This window comes from Furipterus horrens, unplaced genomic scaffold, assembly GCF_987537825.1.
Source record: "Furipterus horrens unplaced genomic scaffold, mFurHor1.1.pri manual_scaffold_17, whole genome shotgun sequence".
Taxonomy (NCBI): domain Eukaryota; kingdom Metazoa; phylum Chordata; class Mammalia; order Chiroptera; family Furipteridae; genus Furipterus; species Furipterus horrens.
The window spans coordinates 76,884,056-76,911,252 of record NW_028327187.1 but is presented as its reverse complement, the minus strand read 5'-3'; the positions used below and the strand labels follow the sequence as shown (position 1 = coordinate 76,911,252).

Genomic DNA, 27,197 nt, shown 5'->3' with positions numbered 1-27,197 from the left:
AGTGGCTGTTCTCTGTTTCTTTGTATGCTTTATCTTTTTTTTTTTAATCAGGTATTTAAAATAATATCTTCCTCTCCTCATCTTTGTGGACTGGCTTAGTGCAGAGGAATTAATTTACTAATTAACCTGGCCTAAATATTTAGTGTTCTCTCAAAACCTTTGGAGATGGGTCTTTTTTAGGCCTTCACATTTTTAAATTCCAATTCCTGAATACATATAATTACTTCTTAATGTCATTTCTCTCACCCTTGTTTCTTCTCAAGCCCTTAGTTGTTTTATATTATTGCCCTGCCTGTAATATCTTATACCTAGACACCCACAGGTCTGCAGTAATCCTGCAACTCTTTCATACCACAGCTCCAACCACTGCTCTTGACAGCTTCCAACCTGAAATACAAGTTATGCCTCTATTCCTCCCATCAGTGTTCTCTCTCATGCAAGAGATAAGATAAACCAGTGCTCCAGGCTGCCCTTATATTAGCCAGAAATCTGCAAGAAAATTCCACTCTTTTCTTTCCATCTGAAGGTAGAAGTTAGTAATTAGGTGGCTTCCTCCCAATGTTTCTGCACTGTGCCAGGAAGGGGGTGGGACAAGAAGGAGCAAAGATAATGTGAGATTTCTTAGCACTTTGAGTGCAGCTTTCCTTTTTAGGTCATTTGTTTTATTGCTGAAGTTTCTTACTGGTTTCCAGAGGTCTCACAGAGCTACTTCGGTCTGTATGTTGGTGTTTCCATGAAGAAATGAGAGCCTGGAGTTCCCTTGTAAGCCATTTTGCTGACATCGCTCTCCAATGATAACACTTTTTTCTAAACATGTTTGTGTATTGTTATATCTTCATTTTCTAAGGTTGTGGATCACCTGGAAAATATGCTAGGAGCCTCGGTTCAACATGTTACACTGAAGGAAATGAAGTATTCTTTTCAATTATGGGTCACAATGATGTCAGCGAAAGGACATGATGGGAAGGTATGCTCACTACTTTTCTTCTTTTCTTCTTTCCTTTTATAAATATGTATGGCCTCCTGTTGTGGGCCATATGTTCTAGATACGGAGGAATTAAATTCATAAGCAGATAGTGACATAGTTAACTAATTAAAGATTATACAGTTTAGTGAGTGCTACACTGGTATAAGCATACATGATTATGTGATCACAGAGGGAAGGCTCATCTGTATTTGGAAATCAGGAAAAGCTTCCTGGTAGAGGATTGCTATTTACCAATACTTGAATAATTTGGAAGCCATAACAAGGTAAAGAAGTTATAAGAGGTGTTCCAAGCATAGGTAACATTATGAACAAATGTACAGTGGTATGAAGTTTATTCCAGTATAGCATGTGCTGGGTATCAGAGCATTTAGGTTTCAGTAAAGCATAAAGTGATTAAGTAATTCTGAATATCAAGATCCCACTTTGCCTCCCCCATCAGAGGGTTTTATGGATATGCACACAATTATCTGCTTTTCTACAATGTATTTACGATCCCGTTGTTTTCTAAGTTTGGAAGCTGTTGTGGGTACTTGTGAAAGATGCTTTACTTATGATTTCTTCAGGCTTGTTGAAGATTTTAAATATGAATTCTTTAAGAATAATAAGTTAAATTTAACATTATGAAGGAACAAAAGTTATTTAACTGTTGTACATATGCTGGCCATTAGGAATGTGTATATTGGAGTGTGACAGACCCAAATTCAAATTGCAAGCCACTTCTTACCTCTGTTTTATTTTTGGTGGGAGAGTTCTTATCTATTCTTCACTTTACTCATCTGTGAAATGAAGCTATTGATACCTGTGTTACAAGATTATTTTCTGGATTAAGAATATTTTTATTAACATTTAGTAGCCTTTCAATAAGGGAGCACTTTCACAATCCCTTTCTACCTTAAGGAAAATTATACTATACTCGAGTTTAAGAAACAAATAAATTGTTTTTTTTTTTTTTTTTTATATAAGCACTTTGGAAATACCTCAGAATAGGAAGTTCAAGTAAATCCACAATCTTAGATGTTTGACTCTGGGATTGTAGGTTCATAACTAGAGTATGAGAACAAAACTAAATCAAAGATCAATAACAAAAATTTTATTCTGAGCACTTGCAGGAGATTCTCTCTTGTGTTGAGTAACTTGGAGAAATTCATAAAATAGGTGCTGATTGTTAAAATTGGTGAAAAAACTGGTCTCCTCTCACCTTGAATTATGATGCCTGACTTAGAGCTGGTATTCATAGGCACTCGACCATGTTGCTCAGTAATGGTTCTTCTCTGAAGAACAGGTACATTATATGGTTGGTACTTGAAGCTTTACTATGGAAAAAGGATGTGGCCATTTTCTCAACCATATTTGTTTATGGCCATTTTTCTGCTTTATTATAAGAAATGTATTGAATTATGATTTATACATCATGCAAATCACCCATCTAAAGCATAAATGATTTTTAAAACACAGAATTTTGCAACCATCACTTCAATCAATTTTACAAAATTTTCGCCACCACAAAAAAGAGACTCATACTCATCAGTTACCTTCAATAGGCTCACTGCCCCTATTCACAGCCTTAGGAAAAACTGATCAACTTTCTGTATCTGTTGATTTGCTTATTCTGGACATTTTAAATAAGGGGAATGATACATTTTGTGAGCTTTGTTACTATTTTCTTTCACTTAGCTTAATGTTTCTTGCATTTTATCCATGTTGTGTCTTGTATCAGTACCTTATTTCTTTTGTTGAAAATATTTTTTACTGTAGCTCAGTGGATTGAGCGTCAGTCTGCGAGCCAAGTGTTGCTGGTTCGATTCCCAGTCAGGACACATGACTAGGTTGCACGTCAGGTCCCCAGTTGGGGGCGCAAGTGAGAGGCAACCACACAGTGATGTTTCTCTCCCTCTCTTTCTCCTTTCCCCTCTCTTTAAAAATAAATAAAATAAACAAATTATTTTTAAAAAAGCAAAAAAATATATTTTTTTAAATTTATTTTTAGAGAGAGGGGAAGGGAGGGAGAAAGAGAGGGAGAAAAACATCAATGTGTAGTTGCCTCTCATGCACCCCCAAAAGGGAACCCAACCCACAATCCAAGCATGTGCACTGACTGGGAATCAAACTAGCAACACTTTGGTTTGCAGGACAGTGCTCAATCCCCTAAGCCACACCAGCCAGGGCAGTATCTTATTTCTTTTTATGGCCGAATAATATTCTGTTGAATTGATACAATTTGTTTATCTATTCATCAGCTGGTTGTTATGTGGCTGTTATTTATAGTGCTGCTGTGAACATTCCTATCCATATTTTTGTCTTAACCATGCTTTTTTTTGAGAGAATACTTGTATTTCCTATTTTAGCAGTTTGATATGTTTGTTTTCACATTTTAATTTTAATCTCTTTCCTTTCCCAGTTCTTTTTTAAAGTTAAATGTATTGGTGTGATACTGGTTAATAAAATGTTCTTTAATTTCAGGAACCTGTGAAATTTGTGGATCTACTTAGTGAGCATGGCAAGCCTATCAACCCTCTGTGGGAATTGATCAAATGGTGCCTGGGCCTATCAGTGCACACCATCCCTGCCATTGGTATATACGTCATCTATTCTCTGGTTTGATATCTTTAGGGGAGGGAGGAACATCTTACAAAAATATAAGAACCATGCACAACACTTTGAAGAAAGCTGAAATATATGAATAATGAATTAGTATTCATCATTTGCTAACATCTCACTATGTGCCATGCACTGTCCTGTGCATTTTATCCCATTGCCTTGCAATGTGTCTATTATAATGCCCACTTTATAGGTTTAGAAACCTTAATTCATAAAGGCCACATGGGTACCAAGTTAAGGGGTGCTCTTCAAATGTTTATCTTAGAAACTCAAATACCTAGAATGCTTTCTTTGTGTCATGTATTGTATTTAAATATCTATATGGAAATTTTAGACAATATATTTGACTTCAAGGATAGGCCCGTCAGGAATATTTTGGTGAATTAGCCTATCAAAATGTTAACTAATGGTCATGTAGAGTATGTTTAGTTGAAGGAGCTCACCAAAGAAATTAGTGCAGCTATGGACATTTGTTGTAGAGTTGGTCATTGTTATTGTAAACAAATGCTCATTGAGTACCTAAGGGCCAAATATTAGGTTTTTGCTACTTTTGCATGTGCTATCCCTTTAAACATTAAAGTACTCTTACCTCTTTTTTAAATTGTTTTTCTATTACAGTTGTCCCATTTTTCTCACATTTCTCCCCTCCACCCAACCCACCCCTTCTCCCATAGTCATTCCCTACCCCGTTGTCCATATCCATGTATCATTTATACTTGTTCTTTGACTAGACACTTCCTCTATTTACCCCTCTTCTCTCCCTCCCCCCTCCCCCCTGATAACTGTTATTCTGTTTCTTGTTGAATTTCTTTTCATTTGTTTGTATTGTTCATTAGTCTCCTGTTTCAGGTGATATCATATGGTATTTTTCTTTCATTGCCTGGCTTGTTTTGCTAAGCATAATTCTCTCTAGTTCCATCCATGTTGTTGCAAATGGTAGGAGTTCCTTTTTTCTTTCTGCTGCATAGTATTCCATTGTGTAAATGTACCACAGTTTTTTTTAATATGTTTAATTGATTATGCTGTTACAGTTGTTCCAATTTTTTTTCCCTTTGTTCCCCTCCACCCAGTGATATTCCTCCCTCCAGTTGTCCCCCCTTCTTAGTCCATGTCCATTGATCGTGCATGTAGTTCTTCTCAACCTCTTCCTATTTACTCCTCTCCCTCCTACTATGCTTCTTAATTCCTGTACCATCTCCCTCCTTTTCCCCCCTTCGCCCTCCCCACTGACCTCACATTATAATGTTCCCCATACCTATAATTATTTTCCCACTGTCGTTGCCTACTTAGTTTGCCTTTATTTTGATTCCCTAGCTTCTGTGTTGGTTGTTGCGATACAGTTTTCATTTTAATGTTCATCGTTTTGATCCTCTTTCTCCTAAACAAGTCCCTTTAACATTTCATATAACAGTGGTTTGGATCTGATGAACTCCTTCAGTTTTCCTTGGTCCTGGAAGCACATTCTCTGCCCTTCTATTCTGAATGACAGCTTCACTGGATAGAGTAATCGTGATTGTAGGTTTTTGCTTTCCATTACTTTGAATATTTCTTGCCAGTCCCTTCTTGCCTGCAGTTTCTTTTGAGAAATCAGCTGAGAGTCTTATTGGGACCCCTTTGTACATAATTCTCTTCTTCTCTCTTGCTGCTTTTAAGATTCTCTCTTTATCCTTAATTTTTGACATTTCGATTATAATGTGTCTTGGTGTGGTTCTCCCTGGATTCAGTTTTTTTGGAACTCTCTGTCCTTCCTGGACCTGTAAGTCTATTTCCTTCCCCAAGTCCGATAAGTTTCTGAGCCTCTCCTCATTTTCTTCACTTCTCGTTTCCTATTTCTGCACTGGTTCACTGTTTTTTCCATCTCTATGTTCCGATTTGTTCATTTGATCCATGGTTTCCTTGCCCTCACCACTCGTTTCGTATGTATTTTTGTTCACTTCAGCAGGACTAGCCTTCATTCCTTCCCTCTCGTATTTAAGATCTGCTGTTAGGTCTGTAAGCATTCTTATAACCAAAACTCTAAACTGAGCCTCAGAAAGATTATCTATCTGCTGGTCCGTTAGATTAGATATTTGCTATCTGGTCAGCTGCGTCACTGGGATCTCTATCATGATCTGTGTCATCCTGACCGTTTTGTGTTTATCTTTGCTTCTTGGGCAGGGCTGTCACACTTCCTATGCTATAGGGGGCAGAGCCCTGTGCACTCATAACAACCGGGTGACCCGTCTAACCACACTGTGCCATTTTCTGCAGGGGTGGGGATCTAAGATGGATTCCTGCCATTCACTCTCCGCTGAGAGACTGGGAGCTTCCTCCTCCGTCCCCACACCCTACGGGCTTCACAGTCCAAGGCAACGGAGGTCTGCCTTCCCCAGCTTTGGAATCGCAAGCTGAAGGGTCTGGTCTACAGCCAGAGGTGCTCCACAGGCGCTTCTCGCCTCCCTTTAACTATGGATGTCTGTGCTTACTACTGTCCTGCCGCCGTTGCTGCTGCTGCCGCAGACAGCACAGCTTGACCTCTCCTCCCCAGCACCCCTCCTACCTGTCCCGATGAGCACCACTTCTTTATAACTTCATACACTGGACTTCCATTTCTTTTCAGGAACTTCTGGTTATTTCTGGTTTTGCAGTAGTTGTATTCCTTCTTAGTTGTGGAGGGAGATGAGGCGTGTCAGTCTAGGCCTCCATCTTGGCTGGAGTCTCCTGTGTTTGTTTGCTTCCGTGTCCCAGGCAGAGCTGTCACTCCTATTACGTTGTAAGGGATTCATCAGTACAGAGCAACCTGTTCCACCACGTTGTGGTGCTGTAGGCGGGGGAGGGGTCTGAGAAGGAGCAGTGCCACTTGACAAGCACTTGCCCCTTTTCCAGATACTTTTCCCACTTCCGCACTGGACTGGCGCCCCTCTAGCTGCTGCCCTGGCCATCGTTCCCAGAGTGGGTGGTTCTGCGGATGTTTTAGGTCTGCAGAGGCCCTTTAAACAAGTGGACTCTGCTGAGAGACTGGCAGTTTCTGCCCCCGTCCCAACCCCCACTGGTTTGCACAGTCAAAAGCAATGAGGCTTGATTTTCCCCGGTGCTTGGGCAGTGAGCTGCATGGTCTGGTGAGGAGCTGGGAATGCTCCCCAGGTGTCCCTCCTGACTTTTTAAAATGTGTAACTGCCACTGTCACCACTGCTGCCACCACCACACCGTGTCCTCTCTGCCCCGGCTCCACCCCTCCTACCTATCTGGATGAGTATTTCTTCTTTATATCTTTGCTGGATTTCCATGCACTTTGATTTTCTGGAACTTCTGTTTGTTTCTAATTTTGAGGTAGTTGTATTCCTTCTTAGTTGTGGAGGGAGACGCAGCAAGTCTTCCTATGCTTCCATCTTGGCAAGGAGTCCTGTACCACAGTTTTTTTTAATCCACTCATCTACAGACGGGCACTTAGGCTGTTTCCAGCACTTGGCTATTGTAAACAGTGCTGCTATGAACATAGGGGTGCATAAGTTCTTTTGAATTGGGGTTTCAGGATTCTTCGGGTATAATCCTAGCAGTGGAATCACTGGTTCAAAAGGCAGTTCCATTTTTAGTTTTTCTGAGGTAATTCCATACTGTTTTCCATAGTGACTGCACCAGTCTACATTCCCACCAACAGTGCACTAAGGTCCCCATTTCTCCACATCCTCACCAGCATTTGTTGTTTGTTCATTTGTTGATGATGGCCATACTGACTGGTGTAAAGTTGTATCTCATTGTGATTTTTAATTTGCCTCTCTCTGATGGCTAGTGATGTTGAGCATTCTTTTATGTGTCTATGGACCCTCTGTGTATCCTCCTTGGAGAAGTTTTTGTTCAGGTCCTTTGCCCATTTTTTAATTGGGCTGTCTGTCTTCTTGGTGTTGAGATGTGTAAGTTCTTTATATATTTTGGAGATCAGTCCCTTGTCTGAGATATCATTGGCAAATATGTTTTCCCATATGGTTGGTTCACTTTTCATCTTGCTGATGTTTTCTTTTGCTGAGCAGAAACACTTTAGTTTGATATAGTCCCATTTGTTTATTCTTTCCTTTATTTCCCTTGCCTTAGGAGATGTATTGGTAAAAATATTGCTACGTGGGATATCTGAAATTTTTCTGCCTTTGTTTTCCTTTAGGACTTTTATAGTCTCATGGCTTACACTTAAGTCTTTGATCCATCTTGAGTTTATTCTGGTATGTGGTATAAGTTGGTGGTCTAGTTTCATTTTTTTGCATATTCCTGTCCAGTTCTCCCAACACCATTTGTTGATGACGCTCTTCTCACTCCATTTTATGCTTCTTCCCCCTTTGTAGAATATTAGTTGACCATATAGACCTGGGTTTATTTCTGGCTCTCTATTCTGTTCCATTGATCTATATGTCTGTTCTTATGCCAGTACCAGACTGTCTTAATCACAGTGACTTTGTAATATAGTTTGATGTCAGGTTTTGTGATTCTTCCTGCTGTGTTTTTCTGTCCCAAGATTGCTTTGGCTATTCGGGGTCTTTTTTGGTTCCATATGAATTTTTGAAGTATTTGCTTTAGGTCTCTGAAATATCCCATTGGTATTTTAATAGAGATTGTGTTGAATCTGTAAATTGCTTTGGGTAGTATGGACATTTTAATGATGTTGATTCTTCCCATCCACGAACATTGTATTTGCTTCCATTTATTTGTATCTTTCTTAATTTCTTTCTTCAGTGATATGTAGTTTTCCGAATACAGGTCTTTTATCTCTTTGGTTAAGTTTAACTAGGTACTTTATTTTTCTTGTTGCTATACTAAATGGATTTTTTTTTTAGTACCTATCTTTGATATTTTATTATTGGTGTACAGAAATGCCTTCGATTTCTGAATATTGACTTTGTACCTTGCTATTTTGCCAAACTCACTTATTATGTCAAGTAGTTTTTTAGTGGAGTCTATAGGGTTTTCTATGTACACTATCATGTCATCTGCAAATAATGACAGTTTTACTTCTCCTTTTCCAATTTGGATGCCTTGTACTTCTTTTCCTTGTCTGATCGCTGTGGCTAGAACTTCCAACACGATGTCGAATAGGAGTGGAGAGAGTGTCATCCTTGTCTTGTTCCTGATCTCAGGGGGAGTGCTTTCAGTTTTTGTCCATTGAGTATAATGTTGGTTTCAGGTTTCTCATAATTATTTTGAAGTATGTTTCGTCTGTTCCCATTTTGCTGACCTTTTTCATCATAAATGAGTGTTATACTTTATCAAATACTTTTTCTGCATCTATTGATATGATCATATGGTTTTTGTCTTTCATTTTGTTTATGTGGTATATTATGTTTATTAATTTGCGAATATTAAACCATCCTTGCATCCCTAGAACAAATCCCACTTGGTCATGGTGTATGATCTTTTTAATGTGTTGCTGGATCCTGTTTGCTAATGTTTTGTTGAGGATTTTAGCATCTGTGTTCATCAGTGGTATTGGCCTGTAGTTTTCTTTCTTTGTTGTGTCTTGGCCTGGTTTTGGAATAGGGTAATATTGGCATGATAGAAAGAGTTTGGGAGTCTTCCCTCTTCTTGGGTTTTTTGGAATAGTTTCAGAAGGGTAGGCATTAGTTCTTCCCTAAGTGTTTTGTAAAATTCACCTGTGAAGCCATCCGGTCCAGGGCTTTTGTGTGCTGGGAGTTTTTAGATTACTGTTTCAATTTCACTCTTTGTTGTTGGCCTGTTCAGGCATTCTACTTCTTCTTGATTCAGTTTTGCAAGGTTATATGTTTCCAGAAATTTGTCCATTTCATCAAGGTCGTCAAGTTTCTTGCTGTACAGTTGTTTGTAGTATTTCTGTAATATTGGTCATGTCTTCTCCTCTTTCATTTCCAATTTTGTTTATTTGGGTCCTCTCTCTTTTTTTCTTCATGACCCTGGTTAAAGGCTTGTCAATTTTGTTTATCTTTTCAAAGGACCACCTCCTACCTTTGTTGATCTTTTGAATTGTTTGTTTGGTCTCTATGTCTTTTAATTCTGCTCAGATCTTGATAATTTCCTTTCTTCTACTTACCCTGGGCTTTGTTTGTTGTTGTTGTTCTAGTTCTTATAGATGTAGATTTTTTATTTGAGATTCTTCTGTCCTTTTCAGGTAGGCCTGTATTGCTATGCACTTTCCTCTCAGGACTGTTTTACTGTGTCCCATAGGTTTGGGGATGTTGTATGTTCATTATCATTAGTTTCCAAAAACCTCTTGATTTCTTCCTAGATGTCATTGTTAACCCATTCATTATTTAATATCATGCTATTCATTCTCCATGAATTTGAATGTCCTTGAGTTTTTTCCTTGAGGTTGATTTCCAGTTTCAAGGCATTGTGGTCTGAGAAGATGCTTGATATAATTACAATTTTCTTGACTTTGTTAAGACTTGTTTTGTGTCCTACCATGTGGTCTGTCTTTGAAAATGTCCCACGTACATTTGAAAAGAATGTATATTTTGCTTCTTTGGGGTGAAAAGTTCTATATGTATCAGTTAAGTCCATTTGATGTAGTGTGTTGTTCAAAGCCTCAATATCCTTGGTGTTTCTTTGCTTCGAAGATCTGTCTATTGTTGATTTTGGAGTGTTAAAGTCCCCTACTATGAGTGCGTTGCTGTTGATATCCTTCTTGTAGTCTTCTAGTATTTTCCTTATCTTTTTTGGTGCTCCTATGTTGGGTGCATATATGTTTACCAGCGTTATATCTTCTTGATGGATTCTTTCCTTAAGTATTATGAAAAGCCCTTCTTTGTCTCTTAATATGGCCTTTTCTGTGAAATCTGTTTCGTCTGATATAAGTATTGCTACCCCAGCATTTTTTTTCATGTCCATTTGCTTGAAATACTTTTTTCGATCCCTTCACTTTCAATATGTGTATATCTTTTGTTTTGAGGTGTGTCTCTTGTAGACAGCATATATGTGGGTCATATTTTCATATCCATTCAGCTACCCTATGTCTTTTGATTGGAGTATTTAATCTATTTATATTTAAGGTTTATTATTGACAGGTATTTATTTATTTCCCTTTGTACCTGTGTTCCTCTCCCTCTCTCTTTTTCTTCTTTTTCTTAAAGTATTCCCTTTAGCATCTCATACGATGCTGGTTTGGTGGAGATATATTCTTTTAATCTTTCTTTGTCTTGGAAACTCCTTATTTCACCTTCCATTTTGAAAGAGAGCCTTGCTGGATAGAGGATTCTTGGTTGTAAGCCTTTGTTTCTCATTGCCTGAAACATTTTTTTGCCATTCCCTCTGGGTTGTAGTGTTTCTGTTGAGAAATCTGATGATAGCCTTATCGGAGCTCCCTTGTATGTTATTTGCTGTTTTTCTGTTGTTGCTTTTAGGATTCTTGCTTTGTCTTTGAATGTTGTCATTTTAATTATGATGTGCCTTGGAGTGGGCCTTTTTGGGTTCATCTTCATTGGGACCGTCTGTGCTTCCTGGACTTGCATGACTTTTTCTCTCATCAAGTTAGGAAAATTTTCTGTCATTACTCTTTCAATCAGGTTTTCTATCCCATGCTCCTCCTCTTCACCTTGTTGTATCCCTATGATATGAATATTTTTAAGTTTGTGTTATCCAGCAGTCCTCTTACACCCTCTTCATTCTTTTTCAGTGTTTTTTCATTTTGTTGTATTGTCTGGGAATTTTTTTCTACGTTGTCTTCTAACTCACTGATCTGATCCTCTGCTTCATTTACTCTACTTTTGATTGATTCTACTGTGTTCTTCAGTTCAGAAATTGTATTCTTCATTTCTTCCTGGTTCTTATTGATAGTTTCTAGGTCCTTTTTTATGCTGTTGTAGTTCTTTAAAAGTTTCTTATAGCTTCCCTGGAGTTCTTTGTAGCTTCCCTGGAGTTCTTTGTAATTCCCCTGGAGTTCATTGTAGTTTTCTCTGAGTTTGTCAAGTTCATTGAGCTTCCTCAAAACCATTCTTTTGAAATCCATGTCTGATAGTTTGCTTACCTCTGTTTCATCTAGCTCTCTTTCTGTGGATTCCTCTTTTCCTTTCATTGGGAGGTTGTTTCTGTGTCTCCCCATGTTGAATGCTTCTTGTTTGTTTATGTTTTTAGATTTGTCTGCCCTGATTTCCTGCCTTTGTGATATGAAACTCTGTATAGGATTCCTGGGGGATTCAGTGGTGCAGTCTCTTTGATCTCCTGAGCTTGATGCTCTTGGGATGCCCTTTATGTTGTTTGTTTAAGCTCTCTGGTTGTATTTCAGTTACTCTTTGGTGGATCCTTCCTTCTGGCTAGTTGATTGAGAGTTACTCTGCCCACCTTGTCTTGAGTTCTTTTGTGGAGATGCTGTTAAAACATAAACACACAAACCAGGCAAGAAACCCACAGCTTCAAAAGTATCCCCCATCCATAATCACACTATTAGCAGCAAATAGGCTAGTATTAATATAAATGTCAAGAGTTTAAGACTATTATACTATAGGAAAAACAGATAATAGTTGTTTTAAATGAAAAAAATATGATTTTTTAGAGAGAAGATGGTAGAATAATAATAGTAGCAAGTAGAGTCAAGGCTATGCTAGACAGTAAATAATATTTACACTGTATGTTGAAAAAGGGAGGGAAGAATGCAGAATGAAGTGAGAAAGTGGAAGTGTATAGTATTAGATTTATATAGCAGTAATATGCTATATGTTTAGTGCGAGAGGGAGGATAAACAAAACAAAAAAATTAAAGAAGAAGAATAGGAGGGAGAGAAGGTAGTAAACAGATTAAAGAAAGAGTTGTTTCCCAGTACAATTTTTGGGCGCTGTCTTCTTTTTCTGGATCCACCTCTGGTCAAAATTCCATGGGTTTCAAATCTTTTTGGGCTGCCTGGCTATGAGATCTAGCTGGATTCTGAGGCTGCTATTCTCTCATTCATGGGCCTGCTGCAGCAGCTCTCTTCTGTGAGCCACACTTAGTTGAGTTCCGCCCCCCACCTCCCGCCCCCCGGTGCTGCAGCACCCTCCAGCCCTCCACAGGCCTGTCTAGCAATGCTGTTCTGCTGGTGAGCCAGTGTGCATGCCAATAGTCCCTGCCCTGCCTCGCACAGGTCCTGTCTGTTCCTCCTCAAAAAAGTCTCTGTGTTACCTCCAAGCTGCAGCACCGGCCTGCATCCCTGCCTGTACGCCTGCATGTGCCACTTGCCTGCCGGGGGTCCCTACCGAGTCTGCAGTTCTGCCACAGATTTCCCATATGGGCCCTTCTCCCCAGCTCAGTTCTGCTTTTTTGTTTGGTGGAGTCTTGGTGCGAGTGCCTGGAGCACAGGGTTGCCAGCCAAGGGAGTCCCCACCTAGACTCAGTTCATATAATTTCTCACAGTCCGGGCTGTTCACTGTCTTCACACACCTCCGGCTGTTTCAACCAAACCTTCTCACTGACTCCCTGCAGGACTTTGCTGATTGGGACGCCTAAGGCAGGGGGAAGCTTCCAAGGAGATCCCGGCTAATGAGCCAGTCAGCAGCTGCTCCGTTCAGGTGCGGTGTGGCAGAGGCTCCTGGCTGGGAAGCCCAGCGACTCTGCTTGGAAAGCTTGGGGCTGAGATTTCTGCCCTCCTTCATGCTGCTCCCACACTCCCCTTCCCTGCTCGGACTATCTGAAATCTGCACTCACTCACTCCACTCCATGTTTGTACTCCAAGTCCTTCCATGATGGGAGCAAGCAGGCAACACTGCTACCTACTCCGCTGCCATCTTCCTGCCCTCTTACCTCTTTATATTGAGAAACTAAGGTCAATAGAGATTACTTAATTTATTTCAAACTGGAGTCTAGTCTTAACTTTTCTAGATGCTAACTTGCTTAACCTTCATTCAGTTGTTTATACTGTCAATGATTCATTTTTCTCATCTGTAAAAATATGTATTGACTATGTGATTGAGTGGATTATGTACTTCCTTGCATTGTTTGGATAGTTAAATGAATTATGCATATAAAGCTTGTGAGATACAACCTAACCAGGGACATACTGGGAATTTCAAGTTGATAAATGAAACCACAAGTTGTGGAACATCATAAAGACTCAATAAATAGAAGCTATTTTTATTATCATCATTATTATTATTACATAGCTTTACTAATGAGGTCTCTATCATCAGAAATTGCTCTATTGTTGGAAAAAGACACTATGCTTTCACTGGCTATAATATTCCGATATCATCAGGAAAACAATTTTAAGGAAAATGATTACTCACTTGCCAAATATTTGTCAGAGTTACTTTTCTTCAAAAGAATCTTGACAGTATTCTAGTCACTGATATCAAGTCTTTAAGGATCTCTTGGGTTGTCTTATGCCAGTTCAATTCATGCAAAATAAATCACATTTTATCATCCTAGGTAATGTCAGGGGCTTAGATGAGCTTTCATGAATTGAAATAGCCAATTAAAGCAACACATGAAAATAAAAGTTAACCGTGAAACCTTTTAATCACAGTAATAGTATATTCATGAGGCTAAAACTGAAGAAAACAACAACTTCTCCCCTTTCCATTTCCCCCTGTGAAAACTTGCACCAGTCAAGGGTCAAATGGATCAGCACAAACGTGGAAATCTCACTGTTGAAGGGGACCTGAACAAAAGCCTCCAGCAATTTTACAGACCCTGAGGACAAGAAAAGGATGAGGGAGAGAGACGAGGAGTCAAAAAGTTCTGAGTAGTAAGAGTGGGGAAAAGTAAAGAGGCCTCAGCAGAGACACCTGAAGAAGACCTCTGCCCAAGTCCTCAGATAAAGATATCTAGGTGCCTTGGCTAAGAATGCAAATAGGTACAAGAACATCACGGGCTAGGGGGGCCTTAGTCCTTGACTGCAACACCCTTTAGAAGTTTCAGTGCACTGCCTATGCACCAAATATGGTTTGGGGAAGGCAGCTTGTCCCCTTGAGTCTTACCATATAAATTTTTTTTATTGCAATGATCACACCTGAATAATAACACAGGGATTTAGCTAGCTTCTAGACTCTTCAGATAAAAATATTTCAAACCATAGTAAAAGAAATTTATAGAGATGTACATTGCAGCATGTTTTATAATAACAAAAAATTAGAACCATTTTAAATGTTTAACAACAGAGGAATAGGTACTGAATTATGGTTCATATATAGGATAAAATTGTATGCAGACACTTTATGCCAAGTTTGTGAAGCTGTGTTTATAACATATATTAACGTATGTCAAAATGGTGAGTGGAAAATGTGGAAATTTTTACATATAATGTGAGTTCAATAAAACATAATATTTGCATAGAAAAATATATGAACTAAGTATATTAACACATTTACAATTATTTTCCCTGGGCAATATTTTTTGGGTGAGTTGTTTATTCCACTTTAATCTTTTGAATTTTTCTTATTTTCTGTTAGACTTATGTGCCCCTTTCATAATAGGAATAATAAACATATTTTTAATAAGTAAGTTCTTTTAAAATAAATATTAATACTAAATATGATTAAACATTTATGATATATACTTAATGTGCAAAATATGTATTTATGGTCTTTTCATGAAGTAATTTAAAACTGAAGATACATTAGATAGAATCTTCTAAAAATATAATTATTATAAAATTTTTCTAAGAATTACATGCATGAAAATGTTTATGACAGCATTTAAATTTTGGAAATAGTATATATTCCTAACAATCATGGGCTAGTTTTAAAAAAAGTATGATATATTACTACAATTAAAATATTATACAGTCATAAAAACCCTTATGATATAACATTTTGTGGAAGAAGCTAGGAACTCTATATATAACATTGCCAAAAAAGACTAGGAGTTAACAATAAATGGTCAACAACATTCATGTATGGGTGGCAAAGTTATAAGGTTTCTTTTCCATCACTTTCTTACTTTCTCGATATTCTAGAATAAGAAAAGATAAATTAACACTAGAATTTATTTCTTGTTTTTAGAACACTAGGATTTAAAATGAAATTTCATACCTTAACTTGTTATATGTTATCATTCTGTAGGACTGGCCTTGTTGGAAGAAAAGCTCAAATTTAACAGTGAGAAATACAATAAATTTAAGGCAATGAAAGAAGGCCTGCAAAAAGAATTGGTGGAGATGCTAGGTGATGATGGTATCTTCTTATATCCCTCCCATCCCACAGTGGCTCCTAAGCATCATGTTCCTCTGACAAGGCCTTTCAACTTTGCTTACACAGGTAACTAATTGTACTTCTTCTAGTCTTTAATCTTGAAGAAATAGAGGTATTTTCCAAGAAAAGCATGATTTCCTTTTGTTGTTGGACAAGTTTTATACATGCATGTCCAAAAATGATGTGTAATTAAAAACAAATTCCAGAAAGCAGTTGCTATTGTCACAAGTAGAAAATAATTTGTGAATATCTGCATTCTCCCCTAGAACCCTGCAAGTGAGTATGAGTATCACATTTTATAGCACCTAGCTTCAAGAAGGTGCAGTGACTTGTCTTCAGTAACACAGTGTGAACCAACTGAATCCCAAGGCTCCTTTGGCTATTCTGGTGCATGGTAAAACCAAATCAGCTTTTTTTTTCAGGATGTGTGGCTTCCAGAAAAATGCTAGTACAAAACATAATTCTCCAAGATGATCATTCATTTGCCTTAGCTATCACCTTTTCTGAGTTTGATTTATTCTAGTATTCACCCAATTAATTTGTTTCAGTTTCAACTGGTTTGGGGGCTGGGTCTGGACCATAGTTATGTGAGATCTAAAGGCCCTTGGAAATGTATTAATACTAGGTCAGTTTCTATAGTTTCTCTAGGGTCTCTTCCAGGGAACCACACTATATGCTCTTCTACTCTAGAATCCTGTGGTCTGCTTTAACTTAGAATTTGGAGCTTGGTTTACTTGAGTTCAAATACTTGGCTCTATTAGTTTCTACCTATGTTTCCTGGAGCAAGGTATTGAATGTTTCTGAACCTATTTCCTCCTCTAGGAATAAAGGGTAATCTGTACCTTTCACTGTTGCTGTCAAAAGGCACATTCACAACACAGTAAATTGTTAAATCTGGTTACTGCCAGAGAATGGGATTGAGAGGGAAGGTAAGGGATTTTGTTTTTACTTTATATAATTTGGTATTGTTTTAATTTTTTCCAAAATATTGGGAGCATATACTACCTTTGAATGTTTTTTAACCAAAAATAAAATAATTTTTTTAAAGTCAAGAAAAGGGTAAATTAAATAATGCATGTAAAGTACTTGCCATAAGGGTTGTGGAGGATGAGGAGGAGAGGGTATCAAATAATAGTTTATATCCTCCACTTACTCATCTTTACTCTAATTCTTGGCTTTGGTCACTTACTGCCAGTTCCTTGAATCTTTGAAACAAGTCTCTGCCTAAGTTTCTGTCACCTAGCTACTCAAGTTCTGAAGACAGGAGACATAATTGTCTATGGGAAAGAACCTAAAGAGAAAGTTACGAGTTATAGCTTTTTTATTTTGTTTTGTTCTTCTTTTGTTTTGATTTTTATTTAATATATTTTTATAAATTTATATTATTTATTAGCTTGTTCACTGATTATTAATTATTAACACCATAGATTAGTCTAGTCTGATGTTTCCTGAGATTAAAAAGAGCAACTCAGCCTGAATTTTAGACCAAGACTAACACATCTTTGGAAACCTAGTTTATATCTTACCTCTCACCACTCCCATATTCAGCCCACAGTGAAAGAGCTATCTTTTGAAATTCTCTACCACTTTTTATCTAAATCACTGTTCTGTTGGTTTCTGAGAATATTTCTTCTTATTTTATTAGTGATCTTTTCATGTTTGTGTCTTAATTCTCTGTCTAGACTGCATTCCATGAGAAAAGAGGTTATTTTGCAAGGCTTTTTTCTTTTTAGTTTGAGGTTCCTGTGTGATATTTACATGAAGATGCAAATAGCAATTGGGCTACATAGGTCTGAAACATGGCTCAGAGACTATAGATGTGAAGGTCATTTGCTCATAGGTGATGGCTGAAATCATGACAATGGTGGAGATTCTTGGGTAGGTATCTAATAGCATTAGAAGAGAAAAGAACAGACTTTGGTCTACCATATATCCCTTGCTTTGATGTTTGCTCCTCCCAACAGCCTTAATAGGCAGGAGTCCCAGAAACCTCCCACTCTTGATAGTGGAAATGGTCTTACCTATTTAATTTCATTGGCCTCTCTATCAACAAAGACAGCTCAGGAGAAGTGGCACTGCATAGTTTATTTATCCCAGTCTGTTAGACTCATGTTTATTCATGATGTTACAGATGTAGGAGAACCAATACCTCCTGCATGGCCTTACAAAAGTAGATAGCAAACCCCACTTGCTTACCCAAACACTTGCTCCCAGCCCTTCTGGCAAAATTCCCAAGAAGAAAATAAGGCGATGTGGGAGGAGTGTTTTATTGGTGAGGCACAGCAACCACTAGCCTTCTATATAATAATTACTTGTATTCATACAGAAATCTGTTCAACTAAGGAATTCAACCTCAGAAGGAACTCCTCCTTGATAACACACATCACAGTTCCACAAACTGTTTCCATAATATACTCTATATGTGTTCAGGGGCTTTTTGAAGCACAACATGTAATTCAAAGCTTCCAAGAAGAAATAAAAAAGTTGAATTCTGTTCTGTAGTTAAAGACACTGTAAGATCGATTCTCACACCAAAAATCACACCCCTGCTTCCTAATTTTTATTTCACAACTCTTCCTGTGTCCTAACAATAGTTACCTAAAAAAACCCTTAATCTACCTTCTAAAGGTTTTATCAGTCTCAGCTCATGAACGAACCAATATTGTCCCATCCAGGGGTCATTCAGTAAGCTAAAACCAAGTGAAAGATGATTTTGTACAAAATTATTCTCAAACTATTCTGTCTATAAATTTCTCTGCAACTTTTACACCCTATCCATTGTGTACTGAATGCCAAGGTTATATATTAGAAATCATCTATTCATATGTTGTTTAAATTCCTTTCTATAATTTGCATATGCAGTGTTCATTCATTTCTGCTTGGAGACCCTAATAATGTGAAATTCAGTATCACCTAGGCCAGTGCATTTAATTTTTATGTAGAACAAAAAACTTATAGCTTTTTGGAGGGATTTTCCTGAGATTGAAGTTAGCCACAATTGGGTACTTTTTCCTCTAGTTAAGTCTTGTGAACCAGGTAACATGGATACAAGATCCATGATAGATAATAGCACTATTGATTAAGTATCTATTATGTGCCAGATACTATGAGCTAGAAATGCTACACATTTTCTCATTTAAGGCTCCCAGAAATCCTCCACATCAGGTACAGTTATGCTTGTGAAAAAGATGAAGAAACAGAGTGAGTCTAACTGCATATTATCTGACTTCAAAGCCAGTATGATTTCTACTATAAGAGTCAATGATACTTAGTATTGTTTTGCTTTTATTTTCTTTACTGAAGCTGAAAACTTACCAAGTTTGGGAAGCCTTTTGTCAATGACATAGAATTGTAGGATGCCATATAGCTTGAGATTTTAGCTGTATTTTTATTTTTTCTATAAAGCAATATTCTTCTAAGGTTCTACTCAAGCAAGTATAAGATTTTTATACTTGTCTGATATTTACAAGATGGGTAAATTCAATCGGATACTTAATTTCTGCACCTTGATTTTTTCATGAAGATGAAGATGCTACATGTACTTTTCACGATTATTGGAAAAATTAAATGTGAGAATGTGTACAAAATGCCTTATAAGTATTAATGATAATAATATTTATTGAACATATACATACGTATATGTTGACTTTAATGTAGGTAATACTAATATCTATGTTTGACTTCATAACAATTGTTATATATTTTCCCTTTGATTTATCCATTCCATGCATTTTCTCAGTTCTAAAAATAATAAATTATTATTATCCTTATTTCATAAATGAAATAATTCAAACACAGAGACCTTCAGACACATTTCCAAAGGCACATAGCTAAGGTGGTATTGGAAATGGAAATTGAACCCAGGCCCCCATCTCAGAGCTTGTAAGTTAGTTCACTACACAGAGGAGGAAACAAGAGGCTTACCGGGGCTCTTCAGCTCTGCAGTAAAGAGGATAATAATTCAATCCCAGGTCTGCCCGATTCTAACTCCCCTCCTTCCCTATTCTTCTGCCCCACTTGGTAGCACCTTTACTACTATATTCTATTGACACTATACAATGACTAGATATTTATTAAACATTACTATGACCAGACTCTGTGCACCAGAGTTAGAGAGATTATTCTGACACATTCAACACCTGGTTTTAGTAAGAGTTACAAAGATAACCAGGGGGTTTCAAAAGAAGGCATAAGTACAATGGCAAAGGAAGAATTTCTGGAGAAATTGACACTGGACCTGGGTCCTGAGAGAGGATTAGAAATTATCCAGGTGAGGGGGTAGGGTAAGGAGGAAAATAATCCAGGCAGGATAAATCCCATAAGAAATGGTACAGAAAGGTACATCGGGAGCCTTGAGAATGGGAGAGTACAAATATTATACTCTGTAGAGTGTGAATTGTTAATGGGAGTGGGGGATTAACATGAGTTTAGAGAGGTAAACCCATCGTGAAGAACCTTGAGGGACATGCTATAACTACAACAATCACATATATCATGCTACCTGTCCTGGAACAATACCTATATTCCTCATTCTTTGTGTACTGTCACTGGAATAGCACAATAATAAAAGATAATAATCTAGTCTGCAGAATCTTAGAATATTTTATTATTCTAATTGGATTATCTGGTAACTATAAGAGTTGATGATGTTACAATTTAAGTCTTATCTCAATAGATTCATTTACATTTTTTCTCCCACTCTAACTTCATCACACTTAGCACAACACCCACACGCCATATTAAATGGGAGAGGTGATTACCAGGAGAGATGGGAGGAAACAGCTTACAAAAGTGGCCTTCTTACTGGCTTTCCCCCTGCACACCAGTTTAGTTTAGGTGTCTGTACTCATATATCTCTAGAGCCATTTATATCCTACAATGACCAGCACTGGGCAGTCAGCATTTTAAAGATCTCATGTGGTAAAACCCCTGCTTTTGCTTTTTGATTCTTCCCAGAGATTCAAAGACCTCCATAGCACAGCGCATCAGAGTAAATATCAATATTTCCTGTATCAGTTTTGGCAGAAGCATAGTGCGCCATCATCAAGAGTCCCTCTTATACTTAATGGCAGCCTTAATAATTGATCATGACATTCTTTCCTCTTAAAACAAATTTAGTCTCATGACATTTCAATACGGTGATCTTGGTAATTTCACTCATTGGTAAGCTAAGCACACAGATGAAACTTTCATGCATTCTGAACATAGATTCTATATAACCCTGCTATATTATAAGCTCTATGAAGACTGCAATTTGTGCAGCCTCCCTGTTCATCTGTGCAATCCCCACTGACTAGTGCATTGAGGTTTTGAACATATAAATAAATATAAATTAGTAACACTGGGATTTCCAAAATGACTGTGAAAAGCTTGCCAAATCCTCTCTCCAAAAAAACAAACAAAAACAATAAAACTGGACAAAATCATCAAATAAAACTGTTCCAAGATTGAAATTTGATCAAAGGACATAGTATAACTTGAGAAGTATTTGTTGAAAAATATCTACTGACTATTGATCAGAACAGTTGGCATTTAAGCTAGAGGCTGTTCCCACCCTTCTGTCTTAAGCTCCAGCTCTGAGGTGCAAAGATTGTGCCCTGGGTAGGCATGGCAAACCTAAAGACAGACAACTCCCATCCATCCCAGGCCCGTGTTGCAAAAGTTCTGCTGTGAGCAGACAGAAAAGACTTTGAAATCCAACATCGTTTTTCCCCTTTTTATTGAATTTATTGGGTTAACACAGGTTAACAAAAGTATACAGGTTTTAGGTTCACGATTCTACAATACATCATCCATACACTGTATTTTGTGTTCACCACCCCAAGTCTCCATCCATCACCATTTATCCTCCTATACTCTCCGCCACTTCCCTCCACCCCCCTCTCCCCAGCAATCACCATACTGTTGTCCATGTCCGTGGGTTTTTTCTCTTTTTTATTTTTAGCTCAATCCCTCCACCCAGCTCCCCCAAGAGCTGCCTGCCTGCTCTCTCTGAGTTTGTCTCTATTTTTCTTGTTAGTACATTTTTTTTTTCATTAGATTCTACATATGAGTGAAATCATATGATGCTTGTTTTTTTCTGACTGGCTTCTTTTATTTAGCATAATGCATTACAGGTCCAACCATGTAGTCACAAAAGGTAACATTTCCTTCTTTTCTATATGGGCTCAGTAGTATTCCATCGTGTAAATATACCACAGCTTTTTTATCAGCTCACCTACTGGTGGACACTTGGGCTGCTTCCAGATCTTCAATATTGTAAATAATACTGCTAGGAACACAAGGGTGCATATATTCTTTCAAATTAGTATTTCAGATTTCATTGGATAAAGGCCCAGATGTGGAATCGCTGGGTTGAAAACCAGTTCCATTTTTAATTTTTGCAGTAATTCCACACTGCTTTCCACAGTGGCTGCACCAGTCTGCATTCCCACCAACAGTGCACTAGGGTTCCCTTTTCTCTACATCCTGGCCAGCACTTGTTGTTTGTTGATTTATTGATGATAGCCATTCTCACAGGCATGAAATGATACCTCATTGTGGTTTTAATTTGCATTTCTCTGAAGATTAATGTCATTGAGTATCTTTTCATATGCCTATTGGCCATTTGTATGTCCTCTTCGGAGAGGTGTCTATTCAGGTTCTTTGCCCATTTTTTGTATGTTTTATTGACTATACTGTTACAGTTGTCCCAATTTCTTTTCCCTTTGCTCCCCTCTGCCCAGCACCCCACTCCCTCTAGCAGTCCCAGCCCCCTCTTAGTTCATGTCCATGGGTTGTGCATATAAGTTCTTTAACTTTACTCTTTCCTATACCATTCTTAACATCCCCCTGTCCATTCTGCACCCTCCTACTATGCTTCTTAATTCCTGCACCATTTTCCTCCTTCAACCCCCTCTTCCCTCCCAGCTGACACCCCTCCATATGCTTCCTGTACCTGTGGTTCTGTTCCCACTCTGGTTGTCGGCTGAGTTTGTTTTTGTTTTTACTTTTTAGATTCTGTTGTTGATAGTTGTGATTTTGTTGTCATTTTAATGTTTGTTGTTTCGATCTTCTTTTTCTTAAATAAGTCCCTTTAACATTCATATAATAAGGGCTTGGTGATGATGTACTCCTTTAGCTTTACCTTACCTGGAAAGCACTTCATCTGCCCTTCCATTGTCAATATTAGCTTTGCTGGATAGAATAGTCTTAGTTGTAGGTCCTTGCTTTTCATCACTTTGAATACTTCTTGCCAGTCCCTTCTTGCCTGCAAAGTTTCTTTTGAGATCTCGACTGATAGTCTTATAGGGACCCCTTTGTAGGTTAACTCTCTTCTTTTCTCTTGCTGATTTTAAGATTCTCTCTTTATCCTTACTTAACCTTTAGCATTTTAATTATGATGTGTCTTGATGTGGTCCTCCCTGGGTCTAGTTTGTTTGGGACTCTGTGCTTCCTGGACCTGTATGTCTATTTCCTTCCCCAAATTAGGGAATTTTTCCTTCATTGTTTTTTAACATAATTTTCAATTTCTTGCTCTTCCTCTTCTCCTTCTGGCACCCCTATGATTCAGATGTTAGTATGTTTAAAGTTATTCCAGAAGTGTCTAAGCCTCTCTTCATTTTTTTCAATTCTTGTTTCCTCCTTCTGTACTGATTGACTGTTTATTTCTTCCGTATGTTCCAATTTGTTGATTTGAACCTTAATTTCCTTTCCTTCACCACTGGTTTCATGTGGATTTTCCTTCATTTCACTTAGTATAGTCTTCATTTCTTCCCTGTCATGCTTAATCTTTTCTGTCAAGTCTGTGAGCATCCTTATTACTAGTGCTTTGAACTGTGCACCTGTTAAGTTGACTATCTCCTTGTCTGTTAGGTTGGCTATCTCCTCATTGCTTAGTTCCCCCACTGGAACCTTGACCCCCCCCCATTTTGGGCCATGCTTCTCTGTCTCCTCACCTTCATAGCTTTCTGTGTTTGACTCTGTGACTTAGGTAGAGCTGTAGCACCTGTTATATTGTAAGGGGTGAAGCCTTAAGGTATTCGTTAGTGCTGGTGACCTGTTTCACCATGTTGTGGTGCTGTATGTGGGTGAGGGGTCTGAGAGGGAACAGTGCTGCTTGCTCTGCACTCGCCCCTTTTCCAGGCACTTCTCCCCCTTTCCGTACTAAACAAGCTGCCTCCCTTGAGAGACCAGCAGTTTCTTTCTCTCCCCCATCTCCCACTGGTTTTCACAGTCAGAAGCAATGTGGCTCTACTTTCACTGGCACTGGGACCATGAGTTTTACGGTCTGGTCTGGGGCTAGGATTGGTCTCGTTTGGGGCTGGGATCACTTCCCAGGTTTAAAATGTATGACTGTGCTTTTCGCCACAGCTACAGTCCCTGTGTCACTGCTGTTAGCCCTGCCACCAGCTGCTGCTGCCAAGTACCACCCCCCAGAGCCACTGCCACAGTCCTGCACCTCATTCTCTGTGTCTCAACCCCTCCTACCTTTCTGGCTGAATATTTCTTCTTGTTTGTTTGTTTAACCTTTATATAGTTTTATTTTTGGATCTTCTGGTTTTTTTTTAGTTTTGAAGTGGTTGTAAATCCATTCTTAGTTGTGAGGGACATGCAGCATGTTTACCTGTGCCTCCATCTTGGCTGGAAGTTCCTGCCCATTTTTTAATTGGATTTTTGTGTGTCTGTTGAGTTATATAACTTTTGATATATTAACACCTTATCAGATATATCATTGCAAATATGTCCTGCCATTCAGTCCATTCAGTGGATTGTGTTTTCATTTTGTTGATGATTTCCTTTGCTGTACAAAAACTTTTTAGTTTGATGTAGTCCCATTTTTTTCTCCATGTTTCTTTTCCCTGAGGAGATATAACAGCAAAGATATTGCTACGAGAAATGTCTGATATTTTACTGCCTATATTCTCTGCTAGGATTCTTATGGTTTGAAGTCTAACATTTAGATCTTTAATCCTTTTTGAGTTTATTTTTGTGTATGGTGTAAGAAGGCGGTCTAGTTCCATTTTTTTGCATGTATCTGTTCCATTTTCCCGACACCATTTATTGAGTAGAGTGTCTTTACCCTGTTGTATGTGCTTGCCTCATTCGTCAGATATTAATTGACTGTAAAGGTGTGGGTTTATTTCTGGGATCTCTATTCTGTTTCTTTGATCTATGTGTCTGTTGTTATGTCAGTACCATGCTGTTTTGATTACTGTGGGCTTTGTTTGTCTATTCATTCATTAATTCATTTTGTGAGGCCAGTGACTGTTATACCAAAACCAATAAAGACATCACAAGAAAACTATATGTCAATATCTATCATTGATATACATGTAAAAATCCTAAAGAATATTAGTGAATCAAAGTCAGCAGGAAAGAAAACATTATGCACCATCAACAAGTGGGATTTATTCTAGGAATGTGAAAAATACATTAAAATCACAATAGATGCAAAAAAAGCTTTGGAGAAAATTTAAAACCCATTCATTGTAGAAAGAAAACTTTCAACAAACTAGGAATACATGAGATCTTTCTCAAGATAGGGAATATACAAAAAACCCACAGCTAACTCCATACTTAGTGAAAGACAGATTTTCCCCCTAAGATCTGGAGTAAGACAAGGATTTCCAGTTACCACATGTGTTCGTCATTGCCCTGGAGGTTCTAGTGAGTGCATTTAACCAAGGAAAAAGAAATAAAAGGCATCCATATTTTAAAAGAACAAGTAAAATTATTTTTGTTCACTAAATACATAATTAGTATTACAAAATCTTAAGGAATTTTTAAAAATATGAAACTAGTAAATAATTCAACAAAATCACAGAGTACAAGATCAACATACAAGGAGGAGCAAAAATAGGTTTCTCAATGTTTGTATGGAAAATAATACAATAATTAAAACAATAATACTAGAATAAATGTGTTTCGTATACTCACAATTATAAATCTACTTTTTCCCTATCCTTTACAAAAATTAATTGTATTTTGTATACTAACATAGAAATATATAAACATGAAATTAAGAAGCAATGTTATTCACAATAACTCCAAAACGGTAACATAATAACAAAAAATAATAATAAAATAAGTGCAAGACTTATAAAATGAAAACATTTCTGAAGTAAGTTAATTAAATCCTGAACAAATTGAAAGATATCTCGTGATCATAGATTGGAGAAGTTAATATTGTTAAGACTGTGGTATTCTCACTTTGATTGGTGTCTTCCCACAAAGTGTAGGGTCACTGATTCGATTCCTGGTCTAGGCACATGCCTGGGTTGTGAGTTCAGTCTCTGCTTGGGGTATGTAGGAGAGGCAACAGATCTCACATCGATGTTTCTCTTCCTCGCTTTCTTCCTCCCTCCCCTCCTCTTGCAATACTTCCAAAATTGGTCTACAGATTAAATGCAATCCTTATCAAAATCCCACCTGTTTTTTGTTGTTGTTGTTGTTTGCAAAAATTGACTAGTTGATCCTAAAATTCATGTGGGAATCTAAAGGACCTGGATTGGCAAAAACAGTATTGAAAACAAGGAAAACGTTGGCGTACATACACTACAGTAATTAATAAATTGTAGTACTGGTATAAGTATATATGAATACATGTACACACACACATAATCAGTGGAATAGAATTCAGAGTACAGATTTAAGTCCCTGTATTTATATTTATGTTAAACTGTTTACAAAGGTTCAAAGACAATTTGATTGGGGAATAACAGGCTTTTCTATAAATAGAGCTGTGATAACTAGATGCCTGCATGCAAAAGAATTAAATCAGACTCCTCTGACACATTTTTTACAAAAAAGTTAACTTAAAGTGGATTACAGACCTAAATGTAAAAACTATAATAAATTTTGAAGAAAGCATAAGAGTAAGTCTTTGTGACCCTGGGTTTGGCAAAGATTTCTCAAAATTACAGTCAATACAAGATAAATTGAACTTTGTCAAAGTTAAAAACTTTTCTCTTTAAAAGACATCTTTATAAAAGTAAAAAATTCAGACTGGGAGAAATTATTTGCAAATTATGTACATACTAAGTGATTTATATTCCAATTACATGAAGAACTCTTACAACTCATTAAGACTAAAACTCAACTTAAAAATGGACAATGAATTTCAGTAGGTATATATACCAAGAAGATATTCAAATTGCCATTAAGTGCATGAAAAGATGCTCAACATAATTAGTCATTAAGGAAATGCATATTTAAAACCACAGTGAGTTATCTGCAAACCCACTAAAAGAACTATAATAAAATATAATTGTTAACAAAGATGTGGAGAAATTGGAAGCCTTATACATTGTTGGTGAACATGTTGCAAAAATAGTGCAGCCTTTTTTGGAAAACGTTGGGCATTTCTATCAAAATGTTAAATGTTAGTTTATCATGTGACCTAACAATTTCACTCCTATGTAAATACTCAAGAAAAATAAAGCCATATGTCCATACAAAGACTTGTCCATAAATGCATATCACAGTATAATTAATAATAGCCAAAGGTATTAATCCAACTGTCCATCAACTGGTGAATG

General features: G+C 37.5%; 1 protein-coding gene across 2 annotated transcripts in view; it reads left to right on the top strand.

Moving 5' to 3' along the window:
• The window catches only part of FAAH2 (fatty acid amide hydrolase 2), a 126,180-nt gene that overhangs the window by 90,705 nt on the left and 8,278 nt on the right, over positions 1-27,197 (top strand). For both annotated transcript variants that reach the window (XM_090264248.1, XM_090264249.1), the window contains 3 exons: positions 848-967; positions 3,449-3,560; positions 15,550-15,744. In XM_090264248.1, coding sequence (XP_090120374.1) covers positions 848-967; positions 3,449-3,560; positions 15,550-15,744 — 427 coding nt within the window. The remainder of the gene's footprint in view (positions 1-847; positions 968-3,448; positions 3,561-15,549; positions 15,745-27,197) is intronic.